Consider the following 27,242-nt stretch of genomic DNA (forward strand, 5'->3'; position numbering starts at 1 on the left):
GCCACTAGTAAAAATTTCACCGCGGACCGCCTGTGCATATAAAACGATTCAGTGCATGCAGCTTGCCTGTTTCCAATTTCTTCTATTCCATCCAAACCCCGTTTCCTAATATTTTCCCCTGCATCCATTCCAATGATCCCATGATATACTTTTTGATCTCATGCTATCTGTTTTCTCTTTTCATTTTAATCGTACCGTTTTGATTACTTATCAACTCTTGCCCTGGATTTGCAAACTGTTTAACCGCATTAATGGTATAAATTTGCACACCACCAGTTATTACCCGTTGAGTGTTAGTCAGCTTCCGGTCAGCATCGCAGTCGACCTTTATGGATTTTCGCGTCACGGACACATTTTTTGCGATGCGTGCTTTGATCAATATTCGTGACTATAAGCACTGCTCTTGAAATTACCAATTTGAATCAATGAAAAGCATGGTCGCAGATGGCTAGCAGCGTCTGGATTAATTGAAACACTTAATGTTTGCACGTACCTCATGGTTTTCTAGCCGAAAAAAACAGGATGTAGCTGTTCATTTAAAAAGTCGTTCTATTGATTTATCTGGGTGACAAGGATCGCAGATATTAATCTTACAATATGTTTCATGATATAATAATGTTATCGTATGGCATACCTGTCACCTGAATCGATTAGCGATTGGATTTTCGTCAGTACTCGTATACTTCAGTATGGGTCGGTTAGTGGTACCGGCGGCACCCGCTACTGCTTAACTTTTTCATGGTCATTGTCAATTCATGGATCCGGTGCAAATTGTTTTCTTTCTGGCAATTAACAGCGCAAGCGATACTCATCACGAGTGGTTCCTGTGCGATTTTGCCGGCTGCCGTGGAACGTTATTTTTTACAGAACGACTCTACGCCCGTGAAAGTGGAACCCGTCACAGTTTTTCTAAATTTTATTCTTCCACATCATAGCTTCACACAGTACGTCCTTATAGTCGACATTTCGAACCAAAAGCTGACGTCAGACACAGCCGCGCAGATGTACTCATACTCCGAATCGGAAACGTCCAAGCTCGACTGAATAAAAAATTGTATTGCGCCATGCGTGTGCACATATGTTCGTGTAGTACGAACTGGAGCAATAGGGGGAATGATATCGTTTAAACCGATACATGGAACGATTATTACGCTAGCTAGTCGTACATATTTATTGTGAATCACTTCGCTCAATATCAGGTTGCGGTATCAACGAAGGGGTACGATTGACGATAGAATTAACGACGGGGTACAATTAAGCAGGTTGCGGTATCAACGAAGGGGTACGATTGACGATAGAATTAACGACGGGGTACAATTAACGAACGTTTAAACGGCAGTACCCGTCGTTATTAACGAAACGAAGGGGGTATCGTTTCGTTAATAACGACGTTGAAATTCAGTAATGAACGACTGGGCCCAAATGGACCATTGAGCACGAAGACTGCATAAGCGAGACAGTCTACCCAGTGAATTTCTGCCTGGGCATTCAATCCTGAGTTGCCCACTCGACTCGAAATTTCGAAAATTGTACCAGTCTTGACAGTTGAACTTCTGTCAGTGATTTTTTTGCCAGCTATTTAGAAAGCAAAATAATTTACTTTGTCATAAATGTGAAAATTATTGTAAAAACTAAAACACAGTTAGTGATACGAATGCTTTGCTGATTCAGCAATCAAATGTTCTAACTTCTGTAGCAGCTTTGTAGCGTGTACTGTGCATCACTGCATATTCACCAGTTTTCAAAAAATTCACGCATTTCAGAATGAAATGACTGATCTTTATAACGTCTGTGCTAAACTTAAACCGCAGTTCTCTCTAACGTTTTTACATCACATGAAAAATCTGCATTTTGTTATCTTTACGCTGGTAAACAAAATGATGAATGGAAACTGGTTGATAACAATTCCTCCCGTTAATTTTAGGGGTAGTAAATTGTTCAGTGTATAACGCAACCTCTTATTCGAATCAACGGAACTTTAAATTAACAACGCTAAAACCGTCGTTAATTTTGCCGTTAATCCTTTGGCCGTTGCCTTTTACAGCAAAGTTCCTTTTACAGCGTTGCCTTTTACGTTGCCTTTTACAGCAAAGTTCGAGAAGGCCAGTAATAAAGTGAACTGTGTACTTTACGTAAACCCTCCTTCATACCACCTTTGGCTCCTAGTACCACTTTTTTAACTTCAATACCACCTTAATTTATATTCCGTACTACAGATTCAGATAAATGTAGTTCAAACAGGTAAAAATGAAAAGTTGTAACGATTTTGCCACAAAATGCGAAAAAAGCACCAAATCATGTAAAAAAAGTACTGTACTGCTACCCTGCACTTGTCCATACTTTTGTACGGTATGAGCCCAGTCAGCCCATTGTACTGTAGGCGAGTGAGAGCTAAAGCCGCTCACGTTCAGTCAGCTGCCTGCAGTCTGCACGCAGTTGCAGGCCGTGTATGTGAATCGTGAACAGCGCTCATACAACGTACGTGCGCTTGCACTGCAAAATAAATGGACAAGTGCAGGGTAGCAGTACGTACTTAAGACAGAGCAAAAATTGTACATTACTTGACCGCATTAATGGAATAAGCAGGGCGCTATCCACTGGAAACCGAGAAACGGCTGAAAAAGGCGCCGATGGGGGAATCGAACCCCGGCTACGTCGTTAGATCCGCGTAGGCAGTACCACTACACCACGGCGCAATACGTTGAAATCATTTGAAAGATTTTGTCGCTGTACGTGAGCCGCTTCTCCGCTCACAATGGTATAAATTTGCATACCACCAGTGATTACCCGTGTATACCTATGGTTAGTCAGCTCCCGGTCAGCATCGCAGTCGGGCATGGTAAATACCTAATATCTGTTCCCAGTTGCAAGGCATCGGTTGATGAAAACGGCATTACATTATATCAGCAATAAGCAACCCTAAATTTTTTTCGATGAAGTATTGTCCACTGATGCGCGCAAACTTGTACTTGCACCTATATAGCCTTTAACAACGGTATTACTAATTAGGTACCGACACCGTTATAGTTATAGTGTAGTGCATGCACGTACTAGACAAATGTTGTACGAGTATCTCGTGAAATGGAATAATGGCCTATGGCTAATGCGCCGTAGCAAGGGTATTGTTGTTGTTCATTGTTGTTACCATGTTTAGTGTTTACTGATTGTGTATGGTGTGCTCGGTAGCGAGCAGCCGTATTAATAAAGAATACACCGCCGGTCCGCCGCTACATACTTACTATACACGACATATAGGCATCCATTCCCACTCCCGCATATTATAAGCACCCTTATTAAGTAAGCTTTGAGATAAATAAATCAATTTTGATGATGTTGCTAGAATCTGCGAAAACGGTACGATACTCGCACATCTTGAGTGTTCTGGAAAAGTGGAGTAGCATATTTGGATTCTAGCAGATATATACAGAAGATATAGATAGATCTAACGAGTGACCGAACTACCGGTACTGTCCAGTTTGCAGAGCCAGCTATGTATTTAGCCCGCTAGGTGAGCGGGTGACCGAGGGTATTACTAATTCGCGGACATGGACGGACGTGGACGGACGGACGGCTGGACAGGACGGACACTGGATGGACGGGGACAAAATGGAGGACGGACACTGGATGGACAAGGACATGGACAGTGGACGTGTGGTGGACAGATACGTACGAATTTTAATTTTTCGCGATTTGAACTACAAAGGACATACCAAGTTTTTCCCCATGTTGCCGGGTTGCCAATTTATGCTGCCATTTTGATTGTCATTTTTAATAATGAAATACAACGACTAATTGCCGTAAGTATGGTAAACGAGTGGCCAGATCCACCACAATGTACAATACGAACAGCTCATAATTCGTCAAGTGCCGTGTACGTGACAAGCGTGTCATTGTTTCTTTACAATTAACTTTCGGAATAAGGTGTTCAGACTTCCGCGAAAGTCTTCTTGTTAGTGCAGTTCGCACAGAACAGGCAGGCAGAAGTTGTTAAAAAATGGCTTTATAGCGGCTACGGAAACAGCCATGTACACTTAGAAAACGTGTGTAGCTGAAAACTAATTAACGCGTATAAGAGAAACGATTAAGTTTTGATCATATTTATTTGTGGGTATTAGAAATATGCCGGGAAACTTTCATAAGTTACAGAATGAATGTGATTAATTTTATCATCTTATGCCAGTCATATTGTGTTTGGGTGTACGTTATCGGAACAACCTTCAATTCTTATATGTAGTTTCTTTCCATTTATTACGAACTCGCTCAATCAAAACATCTGCAAAAGATTTCCCAGCAAAAGCTGCCATGCAAGCCTGCCAAATTTGTTTTCTACAAAATACAAATCACACCAAAAAGTCATTCCAAACCAAACAAATCCTCCACGCACAACCAGCAACCGCGTGTTCAGCGCAGGGATAAAAAAGTAAAAAATGGCAATGTACATACACATCAAAACTGGTGAATAAAGGCCGAAAAAAATGTTTAAATTATTGAAGCCAAATGTAAATCCGTGACAAGAACTGCCAGAAGCACACGCAAATCCTGTCGCATAACGTTCTAAACGTCAAAGTGCAAACAAGCAAAAAAACATGGTCCCAAAATCAAAACGAGGCACAGGAACAAATCAAAAAAGAAGGTCCAAGATGAATCCGGCGAAATATAGCGCAAAAGCCGCATAATAGTGACTATGACGAAGCCAGTTGACGTAAATCTATGTTAGCATTTCCACATAATTCGCCGGGAATAATCCGTACTGGCCACTGGGTGCCAATCCTTGATACCAACCTATACAAAAACCCGAAATCCAGTAAAACCTAATACTATCAAATTAACTGACAACAGACAAACTGCTGACACAGATTTCACACTGGAACAAATGCAAAACTTTTTACTGCAATTTGAATAAAAGCAAATAACGAAAAAACCGGAAAACCAAAATTTAGTAAAAAAAGAATACTAAAAAATTTAACGACAAATTATATTAAAATTTTTAACAACAATAAATAAATTGATATTTTTTAATACAATTTTGAAAGAAAAGCAAATCCTCCGAAAATCTCGTACACAACTCAACATATCCAAAAAAATGTGAAATTTTTACCTGGATCGATTTTGTCGACTTGCGTAATGATATCGCCAGGATCAAAAGAAATTTCCGTTTCATCAGCTGCAATAAACAGCACAATCGTCAGCCTCACACCTTCGAAACCGTGAATAACAGCAACTAAAACCCACCAGCCTGGTAATCATAAAGAGCGCGCGCCTGCAGCCCCTGATTCTGGCCGGAACTGCTAGCGCTGGACAGGGTCGGACTGGTTACGCCGGGATGCGTTGTTTTCTCCGGCTCTGCAAAATCAAAAAACCGCATAAAAATAATTACCAGTTTTCAACACAATTTCGCAGAACAATAAAAAACTGTGTAAAAATTCGGTAAATTTAGTTAAGGTTCAGTGGTATAGTAAAAATTTAGTTGTTCAGTAAAATTCTACTGCCAAAATTTTTATTTAACCCTAGCGCGGAAATCAAAACCCATATGAAATGAAAATACAATAAATTCTAACACAATTCAGGAAAATAATAAAGTACTACAAGAAACGTTTGCCGCTAAAATCTTCGCCCCGTTAAATCGCGGGAAAAAACGGACATACCATTCCATGCGTCTTCGTCATGCTCATGCTCATCATCACTCGGCGGGCGCACCGGCAATCCCTGTTTCCACGCATTCACCGCGTTTGTCGGGCTGACTTGCACATTGTCCATGGCTTTGTATCGGCATCGCGCACCTGCGTTCTGCCGCTGATCCGGTGGTATTCCTCGTGTTCCTCGTGCTTTGCCACTCCGTTATGCCCGTTAGTGTGGTAGTGCTCATGTTTGCCGTTTTCGTGACCACTATTCTGTCGTTCATATCGACCACTGCAAATACAAATCTGCATTCGTCGTAAAGAAAATAAATTCTCAAGATAAATTACTCGTATTTTAGTCGTCTCCTGATAAACACAAGATCATCACCATTCATCACAATCATACAACGCTAACGTAAATTTGGAAATTCGCTCTTCATGGAGCGGTGCAGAATATTGCCGTACTTCTTAGAAGCAATTATGCACTAGAAACAAACATTTTCTAAAAATCATTGCTCAAAAAATTATTTTATTTTTTAAGTTTAACGTACAAACTACATTCTCTTTGGCAATGCTAAGCAATTATGGATGACCCCTTCACCACTAAAACTGGGAAGATTAAAGGGTGCGACCACTGAACGGACATTGCTAACCGCGTAATTAATCAATTTGTACAGCGTGATGTAACAAATTCCACTGTCAGCAAAGCAGCGGACAATGAATTATCAATTACAAAAACATAACAAAATAGCTTTCGTATATAAACAGAGGTCACAATGAAGGTTATTACTTACAAATTTGCCGGTGCCTGCAATCATATCGTGCAAATTATTTGGTTTTCGACACATTTCCACTTGCTTGCAGAAATTCGTAGCATCATAATAATTATTCAGGTAGAGAGACTGTTCATTTTATGTGAACATTAGGAGTTTGTTTGCTAAAGAGGATTGCTCAGTCCTCATCTCGGTTTAGTTGAGGATTAATTTGCGCAGTCCTCATCTAAAACGAAAGCAAATATTCAGTTAGGCATTTGCATATCACCGCGGCTTTTTTCAAAATTAAAGAAGCGACGTAGGGTACTGCATTTATTCGTACAAGAACAGACGCAATAGTACGGTACACAATAACTGTACAGTACTGATACTACGACTTGTGTCTATCTGAATTACGGATTAGTAATAAGAAACAATATTAAAATTTGTTTTTACATAATTGCTGTGGTTGTACAGCAATATACGGCAGATATAAATATCGTATAAATGTAATTATAGATAGACACTTACACCTACTAGTAAGTACAATTGTACCCAGGGTACTCGTACTAGCGCATCATTGACGAAATTATGTATCTCACTAATTTTGCTTCCGTTCGTCGACGACCATACTAGATGAACGATTCAAAATAAAGATCGATAAACAATAGTGAAACCGGTCTTATGGCTATTTCCGGTTGTGCAGGTGAACAATGATAAAAGTCTTGCTAACAACTGCAAGTATTGTTCCATTTGGCTTGTGAGCAGTAGTCTTTAGTATTATTGGTACCTTTACATTATAAACTTACATACATGGCGTAGTTACAGATATACCGACAGATAGACACATTGTACGAGTACACTATTTGCACTAAATATCACTAAATATATTAAAAGAGTTGATGAGGAGAGAAGTGGCAGTGAAAGAACTGATTTTTGAGGGAATACTGCGGTTAGTCGGATCGAAATAGCACCGGCTTCGCGATCTTTTGTTAGGCTAGTTCTTCATTAATAGTTAAAATTCATTGGCTCTTAGATAACTCGGACAATACGTTCTTAAAAAAAACAATGTATCGTTGTTGTTTAACTCCAAATGGCAACCCGGCAACATGGGGAAAAACTTGGTATGTCCTTTGTAGTTCAAATCGCAAATAAGAAAAATTAAGATTCGTACGTATCTGCCCACCACACGTCCACTGTCCATGTCCTTGTCCATCCAGTGTCCGTCCTCCATTTTGTCCTCGTCCCCGTCCATCCAATGTCCGTCCTGTCCAGCCGTCCGTCCGTCCGTCCACGTCCGTCCATGTCCGCGAATTAGTAATACCCGTGACCGAGCTGTGTCACTACTGCCCAGTGCACAGAGTCCATTGGGTGAACGAGAGACCGAACTACTGGTATGCCGAAACGCCATGACGTCAGCCAAACTGTCGTTGTGTAAGTACTGTGTCTTATGATTGTCCTGTTCACCAGCAGGGCTAACGGTTTAATTTGAGTTGCATCTGCCACGTTGCTGAGATTTCCTGAGAATACTGTCAGTTAAACCGGTGTTGTCACCAGAAGCGAAACGCGAATATCCAATAATAAACGTGGGTGGGAGGGGGTACTTATAAACACCAATTACATTATCCATGCTGATTCCTGCATGAACTAAATTTACTGGCGTTATTAGCAAATACTGACTGATACGAGTATTTCAGCTTTTCAACCGATTTTTGTAACAAAATTACCGGCACGTTAATTGTGAAGTATACACAGGCTAGACTGCGTGCTGTGTTGCGGTCATTAGTTTTTACATGAAGATGTTTTTTTTAACAACCAAGTACTTGTAATTTTTATCATTTTACTATGGATCTATCATCAAAATTACGCGGTCCGGGGAAGCTCAGGTGATGACACATATTAAAGATCGCATACGGCAATATGTACTTTTATTGTATATAATTTGTTATACTGGTACCATGGCAAACTAAATACCAGCCTCCCAAACACATTTCTCAAATTTAATTTGCCATGCTCGTAACCTCGTTCAGACCTGTACACTACGAGTCTACGACTGATCTCACAAGTCAGTCGTTCTGTATACGTACTTCTACAGCTAGACTGGTCTACGATTCGGCTACCGCCTGGAATCTGTCACAAAACCTTGCCATTCTAATACGCATAAACCGACGAATTATAGCAAGGTCGTTATCGTATGGTGTGGCACTTATGTACTGTACAATTAGGACTTCAATGTCGTTACCGTGATGCTTATATTAAAAGTGCTGACGTAAAGAGATATGCACATCTGTCCACATTGCGCAATGGCACCGGCATGCACTAAAATATCAGGCGTACATATCTTCTCGGATTTATAACGCGCAAGACTGACGTGTGGTAGTCCGGTTTTCGGTCCGGTAGCAACTTTGCCAACCTCCTTCAGTGCCACACTCAGTACACTTCCAACATGCCATCAAAAACTCGGTCAAACACCACATTTTTCCCACCCAGAGAATTTCATTCGTCGCTTGTAATAAAACTGCATTAATTTTATTGATGTTCAGCCCATCTTTGGCCCGAAATGGCCAATAACAAAGGTTGCATAGCATTCAACCTTCATTCAACAATATTATTGCATTCAGTTAGTAACGCAATGATATTAAGGGAAGTGGCCCGGTACACGATACTAAATTTGCGTACATGCGAAAACTTTTACTTCACTCCCAGACACATTTCTACTTTGTTTTATGACATTCTGCCGCTAGAATGATTTGCATACATTGGCGTGAAAATCGTTGTGCGCGCAACATCCGGTTCGGGGGTTATGGTCGCAAAAAAAATTCCGAAAAGTTCAGATGCTCATTATACCAAAAGTCTCATTATGGAACGACCGATCTTCTTTAAATTTTGCACATAAATGCATGGCAATATGAGCACTATGAAGATTGTTTTTACACCGAATCAGAGTTGCACCATTTTTTCAAATTTTAAAAAGAATTTCAAATTTTTGTAAATTCATTTTAAAATGAGAAAACAATGTCAGAAAGGTGGTTCGACAAAGACAATCTTCATGTGTATGTGCGTTTACGTACCAAATTTGAGGGAGATCGGTACATAAGGAGACTTTTGGTACGCTCGAATAGATTTAAACTTTATGGAATTTTCTTGCAGCCATAACTCCCGAACCTAATGTTACGCACAAACGGTTTTACGCCAATGTATAGAATCATCTAGCTGCAAAATGTCATAAAACAAAGCAAAATGTGTTTGGGAGTGAGCGAAGGTGAAAGTTTTTGTTCATGTACACGAATTTGGTACCCGTGTACCGGGCCACGGATTCTGAAAAAACTACAAGGCTCAGCAGTAAGCGGAAAGGACGCACCAGTGAAAGCAATCGTCATGTTTCAAAATATATGTAGAAGTTCTCGCCTGCAAAATGCTGTGCTGTCGTAGCATGTGGTCAAGGAAGTATTTGGTATTTTTCAGTTTTCGTTCGGAATGCATGCGGAAATTTTGCAGAGACATTTTACGTTAAGCGGAATTCAATGGGAAAATACTTAGTTCTTCTTTATTTATTTTAAGCTCGGTTGTGGTGTGCGTTTTACGTTAAATGATTAGGTACTTTTGGTAGCTCTGTTTAAGCGGTCATCAGGAAACAGTCAGATCGGTTCACTTTATGTGAGATAAAATGTTAGTTGCACAACTAATAGTCGAAGAAATTAGCTAATTTTCTAATATCTGCTCCAATGCTTTTTAATAAATCGTGGAAACATATTTTGATCGTGGGCTAACTCTTTCTGAATTTCGACTGTTTCAGAATAACTGTTTCCGAAAAGTTGCATTTTCGAAACAAATTCAAATTTTAAGCATCTACATATTAGAAACGCGGGCGAGCGAAATACCAACGTTTGCCGTTCTAACCCAGTACTATCGAAATTTAACGGTATCTGCAATGCAGTTATTACCCACCAACCAGAGAATGGCCCTTGTGGCCACACAGTTTAAATTGATGCAAATTTAGTTAAAACTAGGAAAGTGCACCGCTGTTGGCCTGCACTAAAAGACCGAAGCGAAGCGGGAAAAGAAGTATAATAAAATGTTTGGCTGGGTTTGATTTAAAACTGCTTCAAAAACTCATTTTTTATGCAAAAATATTTTTTATTTAATGTTTCTGGGTGTTATTCTTCCATGTTTTTATTCAAAATTATTGAGCCGTGACCGACATGACCGACGTGACCGACGTGGCTGACAAAATTCCTGTTTTCTTGAACATAGAAGACCTTCGCTTTGTTTCTGTCGATTAGACTGTGAACATTTTTTTAAAATTTTCCCTTCTCATTGCTGTTTTGCACTTTTTGAGAGCCGCCCAGGAAAGTTTATTTTTGCCTTCTCTTTCGAAGCACGCGAAACTACTGTATATTGGTAGCAAATTTAAGTGCACTGTGAATCTGACATGAACTCTGTAAAGCTTATAGTGCGGTTCGCTTGGGATAATATTACTACTTCGGCTTTTGGTCAGGAGAGTTAAAAATACAGAAAAACTGTAAATGCCATTAAATCCAGCTTGTTCCGATCACCGAGTAATGATCAAAGGGCGGTGGTACTCGTAATGTATGTTCTCACGGAATGGAGATCGTTCCCTTTATTCAGTAGGCTTGGTCGGTAGATTATGGATAGACGTCTGACCTTTTGTACGTTCGGTTCGTTTGACAGCTGAAGTATTAGCGCTGTGTTGGGCAATGATAACGGTTCCGCTCTTATCTGGTCTACGCTGCTAACACTACAGCAATACGCTTCCCTTCCCCGTTACTTACAGAGTAGACTTTCGTTCACTCAGCAGACCTGATAATAATTATTATATCGGCGGTCACGTACGTTTCCTGTTATTCAGTAGGTGTGGACCGCTTGGTCAGTGGATACTGTGACGCTTTGCGCGGTTCTTTTATTCGACGTCTCAGCTACCCTGTTAGCACCGAGGCCCATCTCATATGGTCTTAATTTCTGAAAGCAGTAATTAACAGGAGTTCGGGCAGTTCCTGTAATTTCCGTTTAAATGCAACAGAAAGCATCGATGTGTAACATTTTAATTTTAACGAAGCAACAATTTCTTATAAGCTGGTGTCTTTAAATTAAACTTGATTTTGTCTGTGAATTAACTTGTTACGCGGCGTAGGCGCGTAATTGATTGATAGTACTGTACTCTAGGAAAAATGAACGTTGAGCGGAGCGCAGCAGCTTTTAGTTTGTACGAGTTATACCTTTTTATTTACTACCAGTGGCACTCCTAGCGCACAAGTACAATAAGCATAAGTACGTACTTAATCGACCGGAGCGTAGCGAAGGTCCTCTATTTCAAGAGTAATACTTTCGTTGATTTCTGTCCGTTACGAAAGGTCGTTACGAAAGGTTGTTACGAAAGGTTGTTACGAAAGCCATTTCCAAAGAGTAAATGGAAGTGTTTATGTTGCTAAGTCGTTTTGCATTAATTATTAAAGTGTATTATACATGCTGTACTCAACAGAAAATGCTGCGCTCCGGTCTGCCAAATGCACGCCAACGTGCATTTTTCCTAGTAATTTTAACTTAGCAACAAAATAATTTCCACTTAGTGTCTTCTTGTAGTTGTGGAAATTCTTTCTTTACTGGGCGTAACGGATAAAAATCGACGGAAGCACTGCTTCTGAAACAGAGGACGCTGCACTTCGTTCGAGTATTAAAAATAATTTCGATATAATATTATTTTAATATAAATATTTTATCCACATTAAAAGTAATTTGATATTAATAAGATTATCTAATAGTCTATAGTTCGCTTTTGCTTCCCGGAACTTGGCTAAACGGGGCACCTAAGACATCTGACAGCGTTGCTGCATGTCCTTCGATCTGCTACCAAGCAATGCACAGAATACGTTATGGTCCATTCCTTTATTGCAGTATTTTGCATTAATTTACTGATATGGGCAGCAAGACAGTATGGTGACGCCTGCAGTATAATACGAAAACCGTATTCAGCTGCAACCACATCTGGAGTTACATTGTCCGATGACGCAGACCTGGACCGTAAGTTGCAGAGCGGAATAATTTTTAAGGTGAAGGCTCCATGTACTACTTTTTACCTCCCTGTGGCTTCTCATACCACCTTTCATATCACTTTTGTTCGATCTTTGTCACATCATTTTGACTCCGCCACCATTTACTTCGTTCTTACAATTACATCAATATAATATTAACAGTTTTTGCGGAGTTGATCGATTCGCCGGCCGAAAGATCCGCGAACTAACCGGAGAACCTCGATCTACGGCCTTGTTGAGGCAGCGATTTAGCCTAGCGGTAGTTAGAGGAAATGCTGCAGCTGTTTTGGGAACAATGAGTGCACGATCTAAGATCGCAAATGATTCTAACGATTTTGGGTGTTTTTTTAATGTTTAAAATTTTATCATTTAAGTAGTGTAAATCTGCGCAAGCGTATCGATCCGTGCACTGGCTGTTGCCGAATAAAAAGTAAATATCAATAGATTCATATATCCTTACGTCCTTATTTTTTGGAAATTATCTCCTAAATCAAGATTGATTTTTTCAATAAGTTGATATTTTTATAAAATAGAGCATCGCGCAAACGTTCCTGCCTTCATCTTAAAAGAAATCTTAAGTTTTGGAGAAGGTCTAAAAAAATTTTTAGAAGCTGCAGTACTTAAAGGTTATTAGTACTTAAAGGTTGTTCGTTTTGGAAATTATCTCCTAATTCGAGATTCCATTTATGAGGCTTTTGATTATTTTATACAATCAAGCATCTTCTAAAGCTTCCTACCTGCAGCTTGGAAAAAAAATTTGGTTTCCAGAACGTTTTCAAAAACCCTTTCAAACTTTCAGTACTTAGCGTTTAAGTTCATAGAAATTTCCAGTAAATTCTAGAAACGTCTCGAATGAGCAAATACAAATTTCGCAACTTAGCAACCTAAACTATAGTTATTTAAAATTGCCAACCCCATCAAACTTATAATTTTTTTAAATTCTTGAAACCTTTAAGATGTTTTTAAATCTGTTTGAATACCTCAAAATAACTATGAATTTTTCGAAAGTCGGCTCCAAAGCTTTTACATTTCAAGAATCTCTAAATATTTCGACTCGGCCCCGCGCAGCGGGGCCCTTACCTCTAATTTCTTGAGCCTCCAAAGTTTCGAAATTTAAAAATATCTAAAAATCTGACTACCTCAATATCTCACGGTATAAATTGTCTAATTTTTTATATGTAATTTCTAAATATCTAAAAGCCAGCCCGCGGCTCGTTTACCGTATTCACTCACATAGCGGCTCTGTGATACTGGTGGTAGCTTGGTATTCACTAACCTCAAAATCTAATAAATATGTATTTATTTTATTTTTATAAATACTCAAGAGCTCGACTGAACGGCTCAAAATCTTACAATTATTAGCTAAAGATGCCAAAGACCTTGGGCAACCGTTAACTGTTTCTCACAAGTTTTCATTAATCCTAAGCTAAAATATCGGTTGAAATGATTTTTGTGAGCATCGCGTAAATGATCTTACTCCATTCATTTAATCACCGTTTAATATTATCGGTCGTGCAAAAATATTCAGGTTTGCAGTTCGTTAGATCGGCAATATGAAGTTACATTAAAAACGTGAAAAAGAAGCGTGAACAATGCAAACATTGTGGAGGCAAACCGTGAACAATGCAAAAATAAACATTGTGGAGGCTTTCACAGTTTTTATAACACTGGTCGAATTTAACCGGAAAGCTTGAAAATTGTCCGCATTTCTACATGTTGAAATATTTTCGTAGCTGGCCTCGCTGGGGTTTCGTACTTGAAATATTTTTCAAAATCATTGTTATTTCTGTACGAAGTATATTTTGCATTTTTTTCATTCTTCCATACCTCGAACACAACTGGTCGCGCGCTAGCGCGACCGATACTTGTATATAATATTATTATGACTGATATTGGTTCTAAGGAAGTAATATCTGGGCGGCTGAATGATGTCCGTAAAATGTAGAGAAATAAGAAATTCGGTGTTTACTATAAACAAAACAACCAGTCAACTAATACTGCATAGTTGCGGTAGAATCAGCGCTCTATCGCTACATTATATTATGCCATGATACTGTAGTACTGCCGAAAAACGGGTTGCGCACGGATGAAAGGTAGTACCAAAACCCATTCCACCGAATGAAAGGTAGGGCAAAAGTTGTGAACGGAGTGGCTTCCTAAAATTAATTTTTTTCCAGTTATGATCTCAGGCAACTGCAGAACACTTTTTGAGTAATACAGAACAGTAAAGGCGCAGTCCCACATATGTACATTTAGATAAAAATGTAAATTATTTCCTGAATCTGATTTTGTGCATTATCTACACTGAAGCTCAATTATACGGTATCGTGACATGATGTTATAAATTTTAGTGGATGATATTATTCAGCAGTCGCTGGGCAGCCGTGAAGATGATAAAATCACTCTAAAATTTCCTCATCGAAAGGATAAGAAAATCGACCATAAACGTCCTTCCAAGAGCCAGCTAGTGTATCGACCACGAATTGGCGAAAATGTACTAGTAACGTGTGAAGCACCCACAGAAAGCGCTCAAGCCATATCCTGGACACATCATGGCATAGCAGTATTTGGCGAAGGAAAACGCCTTGTGGATGACGGAACCAACAATCAATTCTATAATATCTCTTACCGGGGTCGAATCTCAGTTTTTGGCGTACTGAACGTGTCCCTGCAATCCGAAGGTGAGGTCACGTGTGTAGAAGAATCGAGCCACCTCGGCTACAAGAGCATAGTCCCCATTAAACGTTTCCGCATACTGCCTAAGGCTACTCTTGCCCGTGAAATTTTCGCGAAACCCATGGAAAACTTGTCAGTCAGGGAAGGCGAGAACTTAATTATCACTTGCAGTATCCGACTACCTCTTCCACAACACACAGTCAATAATTTTCACAACTCCATAATTTGGCGACTGAACGATGATACACATTGGGCACCTTACGAAGAACCTTACTGGACGTATTACCTGCGCAAATTTCCAAGCCAGTCGGCTTTACCAAACCATACTATTGACAAAAATATCACTAACACTCATGGATCTACAATTGATTACGGAATGCTCTTTCGTTTTTTACAACAGGAAGACAGCGGTGTCATCGAGTGCTGGTTCAGGCCCGATTTAACCAATCATGAGTGGATCGTGCAGTCAGCTCAAATAAGTGTACATCCCCGAAAGAAAAACACTATATTCTCCTAGAATACTCTTTTAAGTTGCATCAAAAGTGGAGATCAACATGAACTTTCTGAAATGCGTATTTCACCCAAGAGGCTTTTACGCTACCTTAGTTGTATGTACTATGTACATTCAGTTCCGTTAACTGAAGTTCAAAGGTCATGTGATAATAAACTGTTAATAAACATTTCTTTATCTCTGGTTTCCGCGTTTCTGCTTCCTAACATAATACATAAGGAAAGCAACACACTTTGGCAAAATTGTATTTTTGCAAACGCCCTCTGGGAAACTGTTTGTAAAGCTGGAAAGCATGCACGGCGAAACAATAAAATTGGACAAATGCAGTTGTACCAACTAGAAAGTACTGCACTACAGCCATACAATTATTACTATAAGATCGGCAGTCACCCCTGATCTCACAATCAGATAAACCTAAATGGTACAGGAATTGTTGCACAAGCATAATACATATTTTGCGATGATAGTATGAATGATTTCGGATCAGTTAGACATTTTCGTTTGCCAATCTGAACATGCCTGTATTGTACAGGTTATTGTACAGGTTGCCTGCAAACTAGCGAGTGAATTTAATTACTTAGATACTACTTGGTATATGCCGTATAATAATAGGCAGGCATTTCGCCGAGGACAATTAGCCGCAGGACATCTGCTGATTCTGGTCGCGGACACTTCGCTGCTAGGATATCCCGCCGCGTGACATGTAGACGCGGGACATTTACGTCGCAAAAAACAACAAAATGAAACAAAATTTGCATTTATTATGATGAGAAATGCAGTACAAGGGAAATTCATCTGTTAAGGAATGTAATATTATTCTTATTAGCGAAGAAATGATAATGACTTTAACCGGCACCACAGCATAAAGTGAGATCCATTCCCAAGTACGGAAATGTCTTTTCTACATACACACGAACTGGTGTACCAACGCCCACCGAACGCCATAATTAATATTACGCAACTGAACATCATGAGTAAAAATTCGCGGACATGCTGCAGGATGAACAAGATAGCGCACTTAGCGTACATTTACAAAAAGTAACGCACGATTGCCTAGCTTTTTGCATTCAGAACCATGGTTGTGCAGATTGTCTGTCACCCTGTAAAATGATTCCTCCCGATATGAGCTTATTCAATTCGGCACCGAGCGGATGATATATGGATTGACCTTTTCATGACCTATCGGCCAAATCGCAGATGTCCGTAGTCGGTGAAGGAGGCTGAGGGTCCGCGGCGACCGAAGCGCATATGTCCGTAGTCGTTGCCGTATGAAGCGCGTTTCTCGTAGTACGGGGGAAAGTAAGGCGGCAGCATCATCATGTCGGGGTCAGCACGGCCAAAGCGCAGATGACTGTAGTCGTTGTTGAAGCCCTTCGTGAATTTGTCGCGTTTCTCCATATCGCCGGGTCCGTCATACACCTTGACAATGGTCTCATCTTTGCTGCACGAGACTACCGCAATCAGGGCGGCAGCCAGCAGAAGAAGCGCGTACATTGTTTGTGCTGGAGACATTTTGCAGTTCTTTATTGGAATCAATGATCTGCAAAATCAAGAATGTACTGCAATTAATGCCGCATATAAAGGATACGCTGATAATAATAATAATAATTCTCACGCCATTATTAACACCATGAATAAATTATGTATGCGCACATAATGCTTTGTTTTGTGTGTAAGCAAAATATTAATACTTTAGGAGCAAATTTAGGTAGATCATAGCAAATTTTTCTATTTATTGTCATATTAACAAATTACAACACATGCAGGGATACAATTTCTGTACTCTACTGCCGGGTTTCATAATTTCCATAGACATACGGTCACATACCTAGCCTGTTGTCTCAAAAGAGATCAGTTTAAATATTTCTTTATGCTCAATCATATTAGCTGATGTCATTCAAAATACAAACACAAATTTTCAAAAAATCTGCGGTACGTTTTGACTTTCAGAGAACGAAAAAATCATCAACTATTGTAAGTTGTTGCTACTCTTCGTAAAATCTATATGCATCATAGTATAAATAAATCAAATGCTTCGATTAAGTGCTAAAATTAACGCATACGCAAACCGCTGTTGAATATTTTATTTAACTGTGCTTTTTACAAACTGTTATACAATAAAAACGCACTTCAGGCCAGAAGTCCCACAACAGATGAAGATGGAGTGGCATAAATATTTAATAAGCCGATATTTTAATGATTTATTTATGAAGTCATCTCATACTATTATTACGAAATTTATTAGTCTATCTGACGTCGCTATTATTTTCGTCTACTTTCGCGTAAATGCTTTCCAGTGTAATGAGCAAAATTAAAATCACATCTTTTACTGTGGCAATTAGAATTAAAAATGGCGATAAAATTGTCGTCGGTATTTATTCACGAGGTTATTGGTAAAACCCTAAAATGTTCTACAGATATTCTATGTAATTATTTGCTTTAACCCGGCACCAAAGCTGATATCGATCTTGCTGCGGCCTTTGACAAATAAAGGAAACGAGCTTCATCAGCGCCGTTGTGCGAAGGTGTCGACCGGTATACAGCAAAATCAGCCTTTGATTCTCATAATTTGGGAGAGAAGATCGGTGGCTGTATAAATCATCCGGGAAATGGTATTAAATTCTACCTCCTGATCCTCGCATAATCGGCCAATTATCCCAGACTCGTCATGATTCTGACAGAGGTTAATGGTGCCTCTTAAAAATGTCACGTGTGACGCGTATGCGAAAGCTCAGATTGTGCAAAAACATCGCAAGAAATGCACAGTCGGAACGAAAACAACCTATTGACCAAAGGATTATCATACCTTATTTGCGCCGAATTGTTAAGAAAATTCTTTAAGCAGAACATCTCAGTTACGAGAAAACTCCACAGTATCAGACCTCTAAGGAATTAAATAACAAGGCTGCACGCCAAGTTCTCAATGGGAATTATAGCGGAAATAAAGCTGTATAATTACGGAATGGGTCTTCCGCGTATCATTTTCAGAATCACTCACAATTAATAAAAATTGTATGTAAGTGCTCTCGAGCATAATATAATGTAAAATTCTCAAAATAACGCCAGCAGTTTTTTTATAAGAATTTGTAGATTAGACTTTCTGCTTGCACACACTTATTTTTAGACAGGCATTTGCTATACAAGAAAATCATCCAACGAAACCGCGTTTGCTTTAACCGAAACGTGCATTGATTAACCAAGTACTGCTTAAGCTACAGTTGTCGATAATTCAGTTAGTGGTCGATAATGTTTTGGCTAGCGGAGAATATACATACACATAATAAATGTATGAATAATTAAGTGAAATATGCCGTATATGTTAACAACCATTCTCATTGTAACGCCCTAGATATACCAATATGTTCGGTTCAGAGTTACTGTACATACAGCTACGCAGATTGGTTCTCAGAAGAATTTGTATTACCACAAAAAACTACCTAGCAAAAGATCAGTTGCCATCCTTAGGAAAACCGATAACGGTAACTGCGATTAAATACCAAAGACTATGCTACTTTAAATTATGCTTGTGACCTTTAAATAAAGCTAGCTGTATGTTGAAAACAGTCACGGGTTGAAAACTTTCTATTACACATGCGTAACCTTTTATCTGCTGATTCTTTACGTACAGGAAATTACTTACCGGTCAGTGGTCGCAGCGTGACAACCACCAGGAAATCCTCCAGACGATGTAATTCCCCAACTTCAACCGATAAATACCGGCTTTGGATTATGGGTACAATGAGCCTTAAGAAAAAATTGCCGGCAAACGCGTGTATCCTCCAAGTCTCTCACAGCCAACACACTGATCCACACTGGATCGCTGCAGGATCCCGCTATATATACGCGTTGTACTGCCTTGTCGCCCCGCCCCCCATCCCAGCTGATGACGTCGAAGCCCCGCGCCAACTGTAAAAAGTGACATCAATCCCGATTTATCAATAGTGTCCCTTAAGGGCATTCAATTCCTCTTTCAAGGCCAATCTGGCCCCTGATGCTCCCCAGCACCCTGGCTCCGATCTCTGTATGCGCTCCCAATCAGAGCTGACGACCATATTGAGCTAATAGTGTAGTCCGTCAAATGAGGCGTAAATTGTATGGTGGCGACACATTGCCGGCGTTTGTCTTTGGACATGATGCGTCGCGATGCGCTCATTGCTGCTATCGGTCTTATGCGGATCATCATGCCGGCAGCGTGTGCCTTATTTTAATTACAATACTTCGTTTAAATTTCCATTGACACCCATCAACTTCCGCCTGTAATGAAGCTATGAATGCCGGCATCACGCTGCATATGCTCCGGGATGTGGCTCCAGTGCGGGATGCAGATGGAGAAGGCACTCAGCGTGTCTTTTCAAGAGGGGAATCTTCATGCCGGCCTATTCCGGCTAAGAGTTAATTATCAGGGTCAAATAGATGTTATCCTTGAATTAAGGAGTGTCACTCCTCAACAAGCTTCGTCGACAGTTCTCTACTGACGGACTCGGTTTACGTATAGGGCCTGTTATGGTATTTTCCAAAAACGCTTATATTTGTTAAACTGCTTCCGTTACAAAACGAAATGTATCTGTCTGCAAATTTCGAAGCAAATTTGCCGCCGTCAAACGGGAAACGGTGAATTAGTCGATGAAACCTCCAGTAGTAAATCTTAACAAGTTGCACGGTATCGAGTATTACGTGCTCCAGCAGACTGCTTAGGTGAGTTAGGTCTAATAACTGAAACAACTACAGGAGCCGTATAACAATCCAGATTTCTGTAGTTACTGTATATTGTTGTTTTAATAAATACAACCATGCCGATACTGGTTGCAAATAGACTCGCATCGTAAAGCTAGGTATAATTTCTACATGTTGATACGAACTACAGTACTTACAGTTGTTTGACTACAGAGTACAGAGTACGTCTGCTATATACAGAGTACGTAGTGTAGTAACACAAAACGGTGAAGCGCACCATAATATACTGCCGCTTTCCCAAAATGCTCATATTACGGTATACGGCTTAAATTTGATGTTGTAAAAAATTGTTAACAGCGTGGAACAGACTTTTTACGCTGTCACTATTGGTCTAATGGGCTTTTAGCGATTCTGCACCTTTTTACATGCTCTTTAAATTAATATTTTTCGTTTTGCGGTTTTTTGATGGTTTGGTTCTGTTAGCACTCATTTAGTTCTAAATCATGAATTTTTGAACCCCGCCATTGTTATCTCGATGTTGTTATACAACAGATATTTCTGTAATCTGAAGTGAAAGAAACAGAACAAGAAAAATTCTTAGCTTTGGGGAAATTCCATTCTGACGATAATTTAGTTAGAGAAATTAGAACTACGACCAGGGTTTTTAATATGACAAGTTTATTCTAGATGGATCTTGATTACAGATATACATCTCTCAAATTTTAAGCTAAGCCGGCTGCACTTCATACTATTTTGCAGCATCAAGGGTAGTAGCTAAAAGACTGTATCAATAATACTAAACAGCAAAAACCGCCTTTTCAATCGGAAAATACTTGTGCTTTGTTGCAACGAGTGTTTGTCGCCCCAGTAAAAAGGTCAATCTTAATATAAATTAATTATCAAACACTCAGCCGAGTTCATCCTCTCTGCATTGTCGCCTCATGTTTGATATATTGGTCCTGTGGCCTGCATAGAGCAATTCTCGCCTATTTTATATCGATTATCTTTTAATAAATAAATATGATCTCAACCCGGAATGGTCTTTTCTAAGAGCCACAACAGCACGCACACAGCTTTTCACCCAGCCGAGCAGCGAAATCAATAATCCGCACGACAAACATAAAAAGCGCAACCGTGTGCTGATTGTGCATTTAGCGCTGTGCACCGACATTTTTTTCTCCCTTTCAGAGCACAGCCCGCTCCTACAAAAGCAGTATGACGTCGGCGCCTACTAATTATATGCGAATCAAGGCGCATGTGAAAACACTGGCCGGCGCGCTAATGAATCAATTCGGCAAGCAAACACGCCCCGAAAGGTCACCGCCCAGCTGAGCGTACAATGGACGCGTGTGTGTATGTGTGTGTCAATTACTGTGCGAGAAAAAGTAGCCAGCGCTAAGTGTTCCCATACAGGCATTTCGATTTACACTCGCACCCCATGGGAGCTCCGAATAAGGAGCCAACTGTTGACACACGCGCACATCGTACTAAGTGGCCTTTTACATGCTGATTACATTGCAGCGCTCCAAAGACACATAGTCTCCATTCAATCCGTCTATCATGATTATGTATAGACCATTCATTGGGAGCTTCTGTTTCATTTTCCAGGCTATTCATCATTCGTCTTATCTGATTTAAACCCGTATGTTGCCAACTGTCGTGATGTGCCGGTTTAATTGCAGGAATGACGTTTTCGCATACATAACGTAACTGTATTGTACAGGGTTGGGTAGTGAGTTGCGCGCCCTACGCTAGGGTGGGCCAACGCACTCGGCCACAGCGACACGTAGTATTTCCGGTACTGGGGGAATGTTTCTTCCGGTTTGGCGATAATGTTGCGGTGCGGGGCTTAGCACGCGAACGGCGCCCCGGAACGATTGCATGCGGGACTGGGAATATGCGTTTTACACTTAATGCCGGATATTTACGATAAACTCCGTTGCTCTTAATATTTTCAATAGAGGTTTCTTGGTGCTCTTAACATTTCTTCGGAAGTTTCGTAGCCGACTCGAATTTCTTAGGTAAATTTAAGATCGTAATAGGCTATAATGATAACCGGTGGTGGAGTAGGTAAAGTAAGCAAATTTCCTCCATAACATGCGAAAAAGTAGGATACTCAAGTAAAACAAGAAAAGACCCTCGGAACGCGCTAAAAATAAGCTATCTATGGCTAAAGGTTAACATGAATCATTTGAGCAGGTTGCCGGCGTAAAAACATTCCATGTTTCCGTAAAACACTGACGTTTGCAGACCACCTGGACTTTCACGTTGACACAAAACCGTTTCCATCTGGATAAATTAGCGTATGCCGGCGTAAGGCGACAGAAGGACACAAGATGCCATTGCTTTTTTAGCAGCGTATTGCGCACGCAAAGAGCCAGTAATTTCAGCCGGATGCCGGGACAACGATTTGAAAACGCGGCGAACGTTACAAGCATTTTTTATTCAAATCAAAGCAAGGTGCCAATAAATTCACACACCTAGGTCGGAAAGGATAATACACTTAGACTAAGTAAAAAGCAAACACCTATTCCAACTAAAACAACTATAAGTTCGGCAAACAAGCGATACAATGCGTAGTTGAGTGGTCCATATTGCTCATCTAAATCTGGGATGTTGAACGACAGCTTGTATCATAGCAGTTCAGTTGCTGTTCCCCAGCAGACTTCCTCGAACCATAATAATTTTTCCTAGCTCGACCCAGCAGAATTAAATTCGATCTTATAGAAAACGCTGGGATATTTCTCGCTCGAGCTCGAAAAATTGACTGATAAATGCGAGTTACTATACGTAGACCGTGTAGACTATCAGCCTACGAGCCTATGTTAAAACTTCCTTTGAACATACGCATTGATAATCCTCCTGAGAATACACTATACGTACACACAGTCTTTGCATTCCAAAATAGGACTGTTAAAAGTATAAAAAACCGATGAATTAAACTGGAATAAAACTTTTAAATCGGGATAAAGCATGGCTAGTTTATTTAGCGGGTAGTAATACTTCTGCATGCACAAATGCAAACGCGATACAAATTCAGGGAAATTTGTGTAATATACACTCTGCACATAGAGTGAACGAAACGTAAGAAATATGTTTGTCCATTTAATTAATTTAGCCATAACACAGCACCAAATCAGTGAAAAACCCTATAATTGTTGTGACAGGCAAGCGCAGGGGGCTCACAGGTGCCTTTATTGTACAAATAAAGGGGAGCAAATACCGCGTGATTGCGGGGAAAAACACAACAAAGCCAATGTCTGGCAGAAATGAGCAGTCAAGTTGCTGCGAGCTAGTTCTAGAGCGTAATGAAATGTAGAGAAAGAAATGTGCTGGCGGCAACGGCGTCACGCTGTCCAGACACATGGAATGTGAGTGCGCAGACTGGACTCGTATCCAACGCGAGCGAATATACGCTGAGTCATACAGCGAGAGAGGAGCGAGAGAGCAAGTATGCTCAGTGAGTGCGCCCGCGGTGTATCCGCATAGGCGGAGAGTGCAGTGCAGCCACTCACGTACGTACAAGAGAGGGCGAATCAGCATGTGTGCAGTGATACGCATACGCAAAGTGGCGTATCTATCACGCAGGCTGTCGTGCCTCTAACATGCCTCTGGGCGGGAATCCGAGCTCCTGCGAGGATGCTCAGACTCAGTACCGCACCAGCGTCGCACCTCTCCGGTCGACCCATGTGGGGTCGCCGGTACGCGTCCTCTTCCGGCGGGAGTCCGGTGTCTGTTGACCGTCCCATCCTTCACTTCCAGATCCATGAGAGGCAAGCAACTCACGGCCGCAAATCTGGAAGCCGCTCGGGGTTCGTTGTTGGACCGGTATTGCTTCTGTTGGCCTGGCATCTTGCTTCTGTTGGCTCGCGGAGAAAGTAAAAGAAAAGTAATGACGGTTAAACAGCGCGAAGTAAAAAGTAATAAAGTTTAATCACAATTCCAGTGAGCAAAAAGTAAATGCAAAACAGATCTGGTTAGAGATTCTAAGTAAAATACAATTCCGTTTGTTAGAAAATGTACAAAAATACTAAAAAAGAGATCTGTCCGGGGGCTTATTCCGACTAGGATGACGTCCACGGGTCTTGAGTTTCCACGGGGTCTCCTGTCTAAATGCAATCCGGTGTATCAGGTCCGGGGCGTCGGTTCCCGGGTTACCCAACGTAACCGGTAAATTCGTCCGAGGTCGGGTAAGCACGGCTGACACTTACGTCCGACTCGTATTCATCCGTTCCGGAGTGAGAGGCACTGTCGCTGTTGCGAATGCCGAAGCATCCTCTCTAATTAAGGGGAATGGACCAAGGTCATCGGACCAAGGTCGGCCTACCGGTAAGTTAACCGGCGGCAAGGGAATTCGGCTAAGTCCCGAATTCCAGAAAGTCAGGTCGGACAAAACCGTACTTGTGTCATGCGACTTCTGTGGTCGCCAAGTGGTAATGCCGATGAAATGTGGTCGGTTTAAAACCGTTAAATCTGCTACCACGAGCCTGGTTGTGACTTTTCCGATATGAACTGGCTCGAAGGTCCGGTCGGAATTTCTTGTTCCTCCATCCAATGGTGGTTTATCCGACCTTCTGTCGGTTGAGGATGGATATCCGACCTGAGGTCGGTTGTAATGTTATCCGACCTGAGGTCGGTGATAACGCACCTCCATGGTCGACCTCGGTAACTCGTGTTATTTAGGCCCATGTGGGGCCAAACAAGTCCCGTTAGGTCGAATTCGTCCATTTCGAGGTCGTTTCCAATTCCGTTCTTCAGTTTGCGTCTTCACCGGTCTGTTATCAGTGACTCTTGGTGTCCGACCCGAGGTCGGGTATAATGTTATCCAACCCGTGGTCGGTGGTAATGTTATACGACCTGAGGTCGGTTACCACGTGACTGGTCCGTTCAAAGGTCGTATCTCGGCTGATCCGCTGGTGTTCCAAGCGAATCCGAACGATCCGGTGTTCCTAACCGACTTCTGTGGTCGGTTGGACCGGTTCTCCGACCTGAGGTCGGTGATAATGTTATCCGACTGGAGGTCGGTTACTCCAAAGTCCCAGGTCGATTAAGGTCGATTCCTTCTGTCCGGAAGTCGTTTTCCGTGAAGATCTTGGATGGCGTCTCCATCCACCGACCTGTTGTCGGTTACTTCTCATGTCCGACCCGAGGTCGGCTAGAACGTTATCCGACCTGAGGTCGGTGATTCCGTGATTCCGTGTTCAACCGAAATGAGTTACGGTATGCAGGCTCAAAGTGGAGCCATACAAGTCCGTTTCGGTGGAATCATCCTCATAACCGGCCTGTTGTCGGTTATTCCACTTCATCCGACCTGAGGTTGAACGTAATGTTATCCAACCCGAAGTCGGTGATTCTTCATCCAGGTCGGTTTCGTCCGTCAGGAGGTCGGTTTTGAACCTCTGGGCACTCATCCGATCTCTGCGAGGTTTGTTTGAAGCAATGGTCTCTTTCATGCCTCTAACATGCCCTGGTTCGGGTCGATAGTTTTGCCTCTGGACGGGTCCGAGTTCCGTCAAATGCGGCAGTTCCATGGCGTCTGTTGGCCATTCAGCATGTAATCCAGGTCGCTTGTGGCATCAAGGGACTTCTGTGGTCCCGCTCCACAAGACGGACTCTTTGGTTTCAGTCCGGCGTACAGTTCTCGTGCCTTGGCAACGTTGTGCCTCGGGCCCCGACTTATGTCAGACTGCCCTTTCCCATCCCCATGCAGCATGCAAACTGAGGTAAAATCAGATCACTTCACTTCCCTGGTTTGGAGTTCCTTCGTTCGGTTCCGCGAACCTGTGACGCCTTGCCGCTTCTGTTGGGGGAAGACATCACACGTCCGTAGGGATCTGTATGGGGGTGCAAGCCGTGTGTCCTAACACGGTTTGCCTAGGATGTTCCATTAAGACATGGGGAAGCAGGTCGCGGCGGAGTCGTTGGTACGTCAGTAGCCAAATCACCGTCGCTGTTCCTCTTCAGGTAATGGCAGCACGGTCAAGCCGCGCGTAGTCGTGGTCACCGGTGAATCGGTTGGTTTATCCGATATCCGCCGGGGGAGACTGCGGTTGGACTCCAGGTACAGGTTCCTGGTTGAGAGCCTGTAGATCCGGGTTCAAACGGAGAATCCGTCCAGACTAAAATCGTAGTCGGGTGTCGCGGTTTGCGGTCACCATTACCGACTTCCGTGGTCAGTAAAGGCTACGATAAAGCCATCCCGTTTGTAATTTCCATATGCTTCCGTCGAGTCGACGCCGGTTGGTCGAATGGTGACTTCTAAGGTCGGCTACCGTTGACAAATCGACTTCTGTGGTCGATTCTAGGTAGCAGGTCGTAGTTGACACAGTCCGTTCCGTTGCGGTCCGTTGATTCCATTGTTATCTTCGGCCGTCCGTTTCCGGAGTTAACCGTGGGTGCCTTGGCAAGCATGGTCCTGAACACGCCGCAGTGCCGTGTTTCGGGCCATGCTAGCGGAATCCTCGCTGGTTTATACCCGGAGTCCGGTTGCCGGAGTGTCTTGATTCCGATCATCTACCTCGAGTGGTTGACTTCGTTGTCAACTGAGGTAGTAGATCGTGGTTAACCAACACGGTCTGCGTTGGGCATAACCTTCTATACGACTTATCCTTCGGATGTAGAGTTGAAACTTCACCGACTTCTGTGGTCCACGAGTTCTTTCACTCGGGAATGGTCACGTGGTCGACTGAGGTAGTAAGGTCTGGGCGGGGATCCGGTTCTTCGGTCCTGCCTTCGGTTAATTCATTGCGTCATGTCGTAACAGGTCGGTTTTGACTTCTGTGGTCAATTCCGAACCATGTGACATTGCGGGCCGATGAGGATACCACTGTCTGCGGTGATGAAAGTTACTGGTCGGTTACCCGGTCCCAAAGTCGGCCACGGGTGCCAGGCGAACATGGTGTCGAGAACGTGACAACGTTTTCGACACCATGTTAGCGTAATCCTCTCGGTCTGTTCTCCA

The 27,242-nt window shown here is 41.7% G+C and overlaps 2 protein-coding genes and 1 long non-coding RNA gene across 7 annotated transcripts; 1 reads left to right on the forward strand and 2 right to left on the reverse strand.

Annotated features, from left to right (window-relative positions):
* Nucleotides 1-4,708: 4,708 nt before the first annotated feature.
* On the reverse strand, nucleotides 4,709-5,757 carry LOC129587033 (drebrin-like protein). Its single transcript, XM_055480609.1, has 4 exons — nucleotides 5,646-5,757; nucleotides 5,233-5,343; nucleotides 5,099-5,164; nucleotides 4,709-4,782 (listed from the first exon to the last, which is right to left on the reverse strand). Exons 1-4 carry the CDS (start codon nucleotides 5,755-5,757, stop codon nucleotides 4,709-4,711), a joined length of 363 nt encoding a protein of 120 aa, XP_055336584.1.
* Nucleotides 5,758-11,982: 6,225 nt separating this feature from the next.
* LOC129587135 (uncharacterized) lies at nucleotides 11,983-15,920 on the forward strand. 5 transcript variants are annotated; one of them, XM_055480742.1, is made up of 3 exons: nucleotides 11,989-12,409; nucleotides 14,772-15,101; nucleotides 15,268-15,920. In XM_055480742.1, exons 1-3 carry the CDS (start codon nucleotides 12,262-12,264, stop codon nucleotides 15,318-15,320), a joined length of 531 nt encoding a protein of 176 aa, XP_055336717.1. In that variant the 5' UTR covers nucleotides 11,989-12,261; the 3' UTR covers nucleotides 15,321-15,920. The 5 variants fall into 5 exon arrangements, 4 of the variants coding, with proteins under 4 accessions (XP_055336717.1, XP_055336718.1, XP_055336715.1 ...); XM_055480743.1 differs by having other exon boundaries at nucleotides 11,990-12,409; nucleotides 15,497-15,920; XR_008690261.1 differs by having other exon boundaries at nucleotides 11,983-12,438; nucleotides 14,772-15,920.
* Nucleotides 15,921-16,348: 428 nt separating this feature from the next.
* Nucleotides 16,349-19,554, reverse strand: LOC129587138 (uncharacterized). The gene is made up of 2 exons (XR_008690262.1): nucleotides 19,248-19,554; nucleotides 16,349-17,147 (listed from the first exon to the last, which is right to left on the reverse strand). It is a non-coding gene; the product is annotated as an uncharacterized LOC129587138 (long non-coding RNA).
* Between the last annotated feature and the right edge of the window lie 7,688 nt (nucleotides 19,555-27,242).

This window comes from Paramacrobiotus metropolitanus, unplaced genomic scaffold, assembly GCF_019649055.1.
Source record: "Paramacrobiotus metropolitanus isolate TYO unplaced genomic scaffold, Prichtersi_v1.0 Parri_scaffold0000023, whole genome shotgun sequence".
Classification (NCBI taxonomy): domain Eukaryota; kingdom Metazoa; phylum Tardigrada; class Eutardigrada; order Parachela; family Macrobiotidae; genus Paramacrobiotus; species Paramacrobiotus metropolitanus.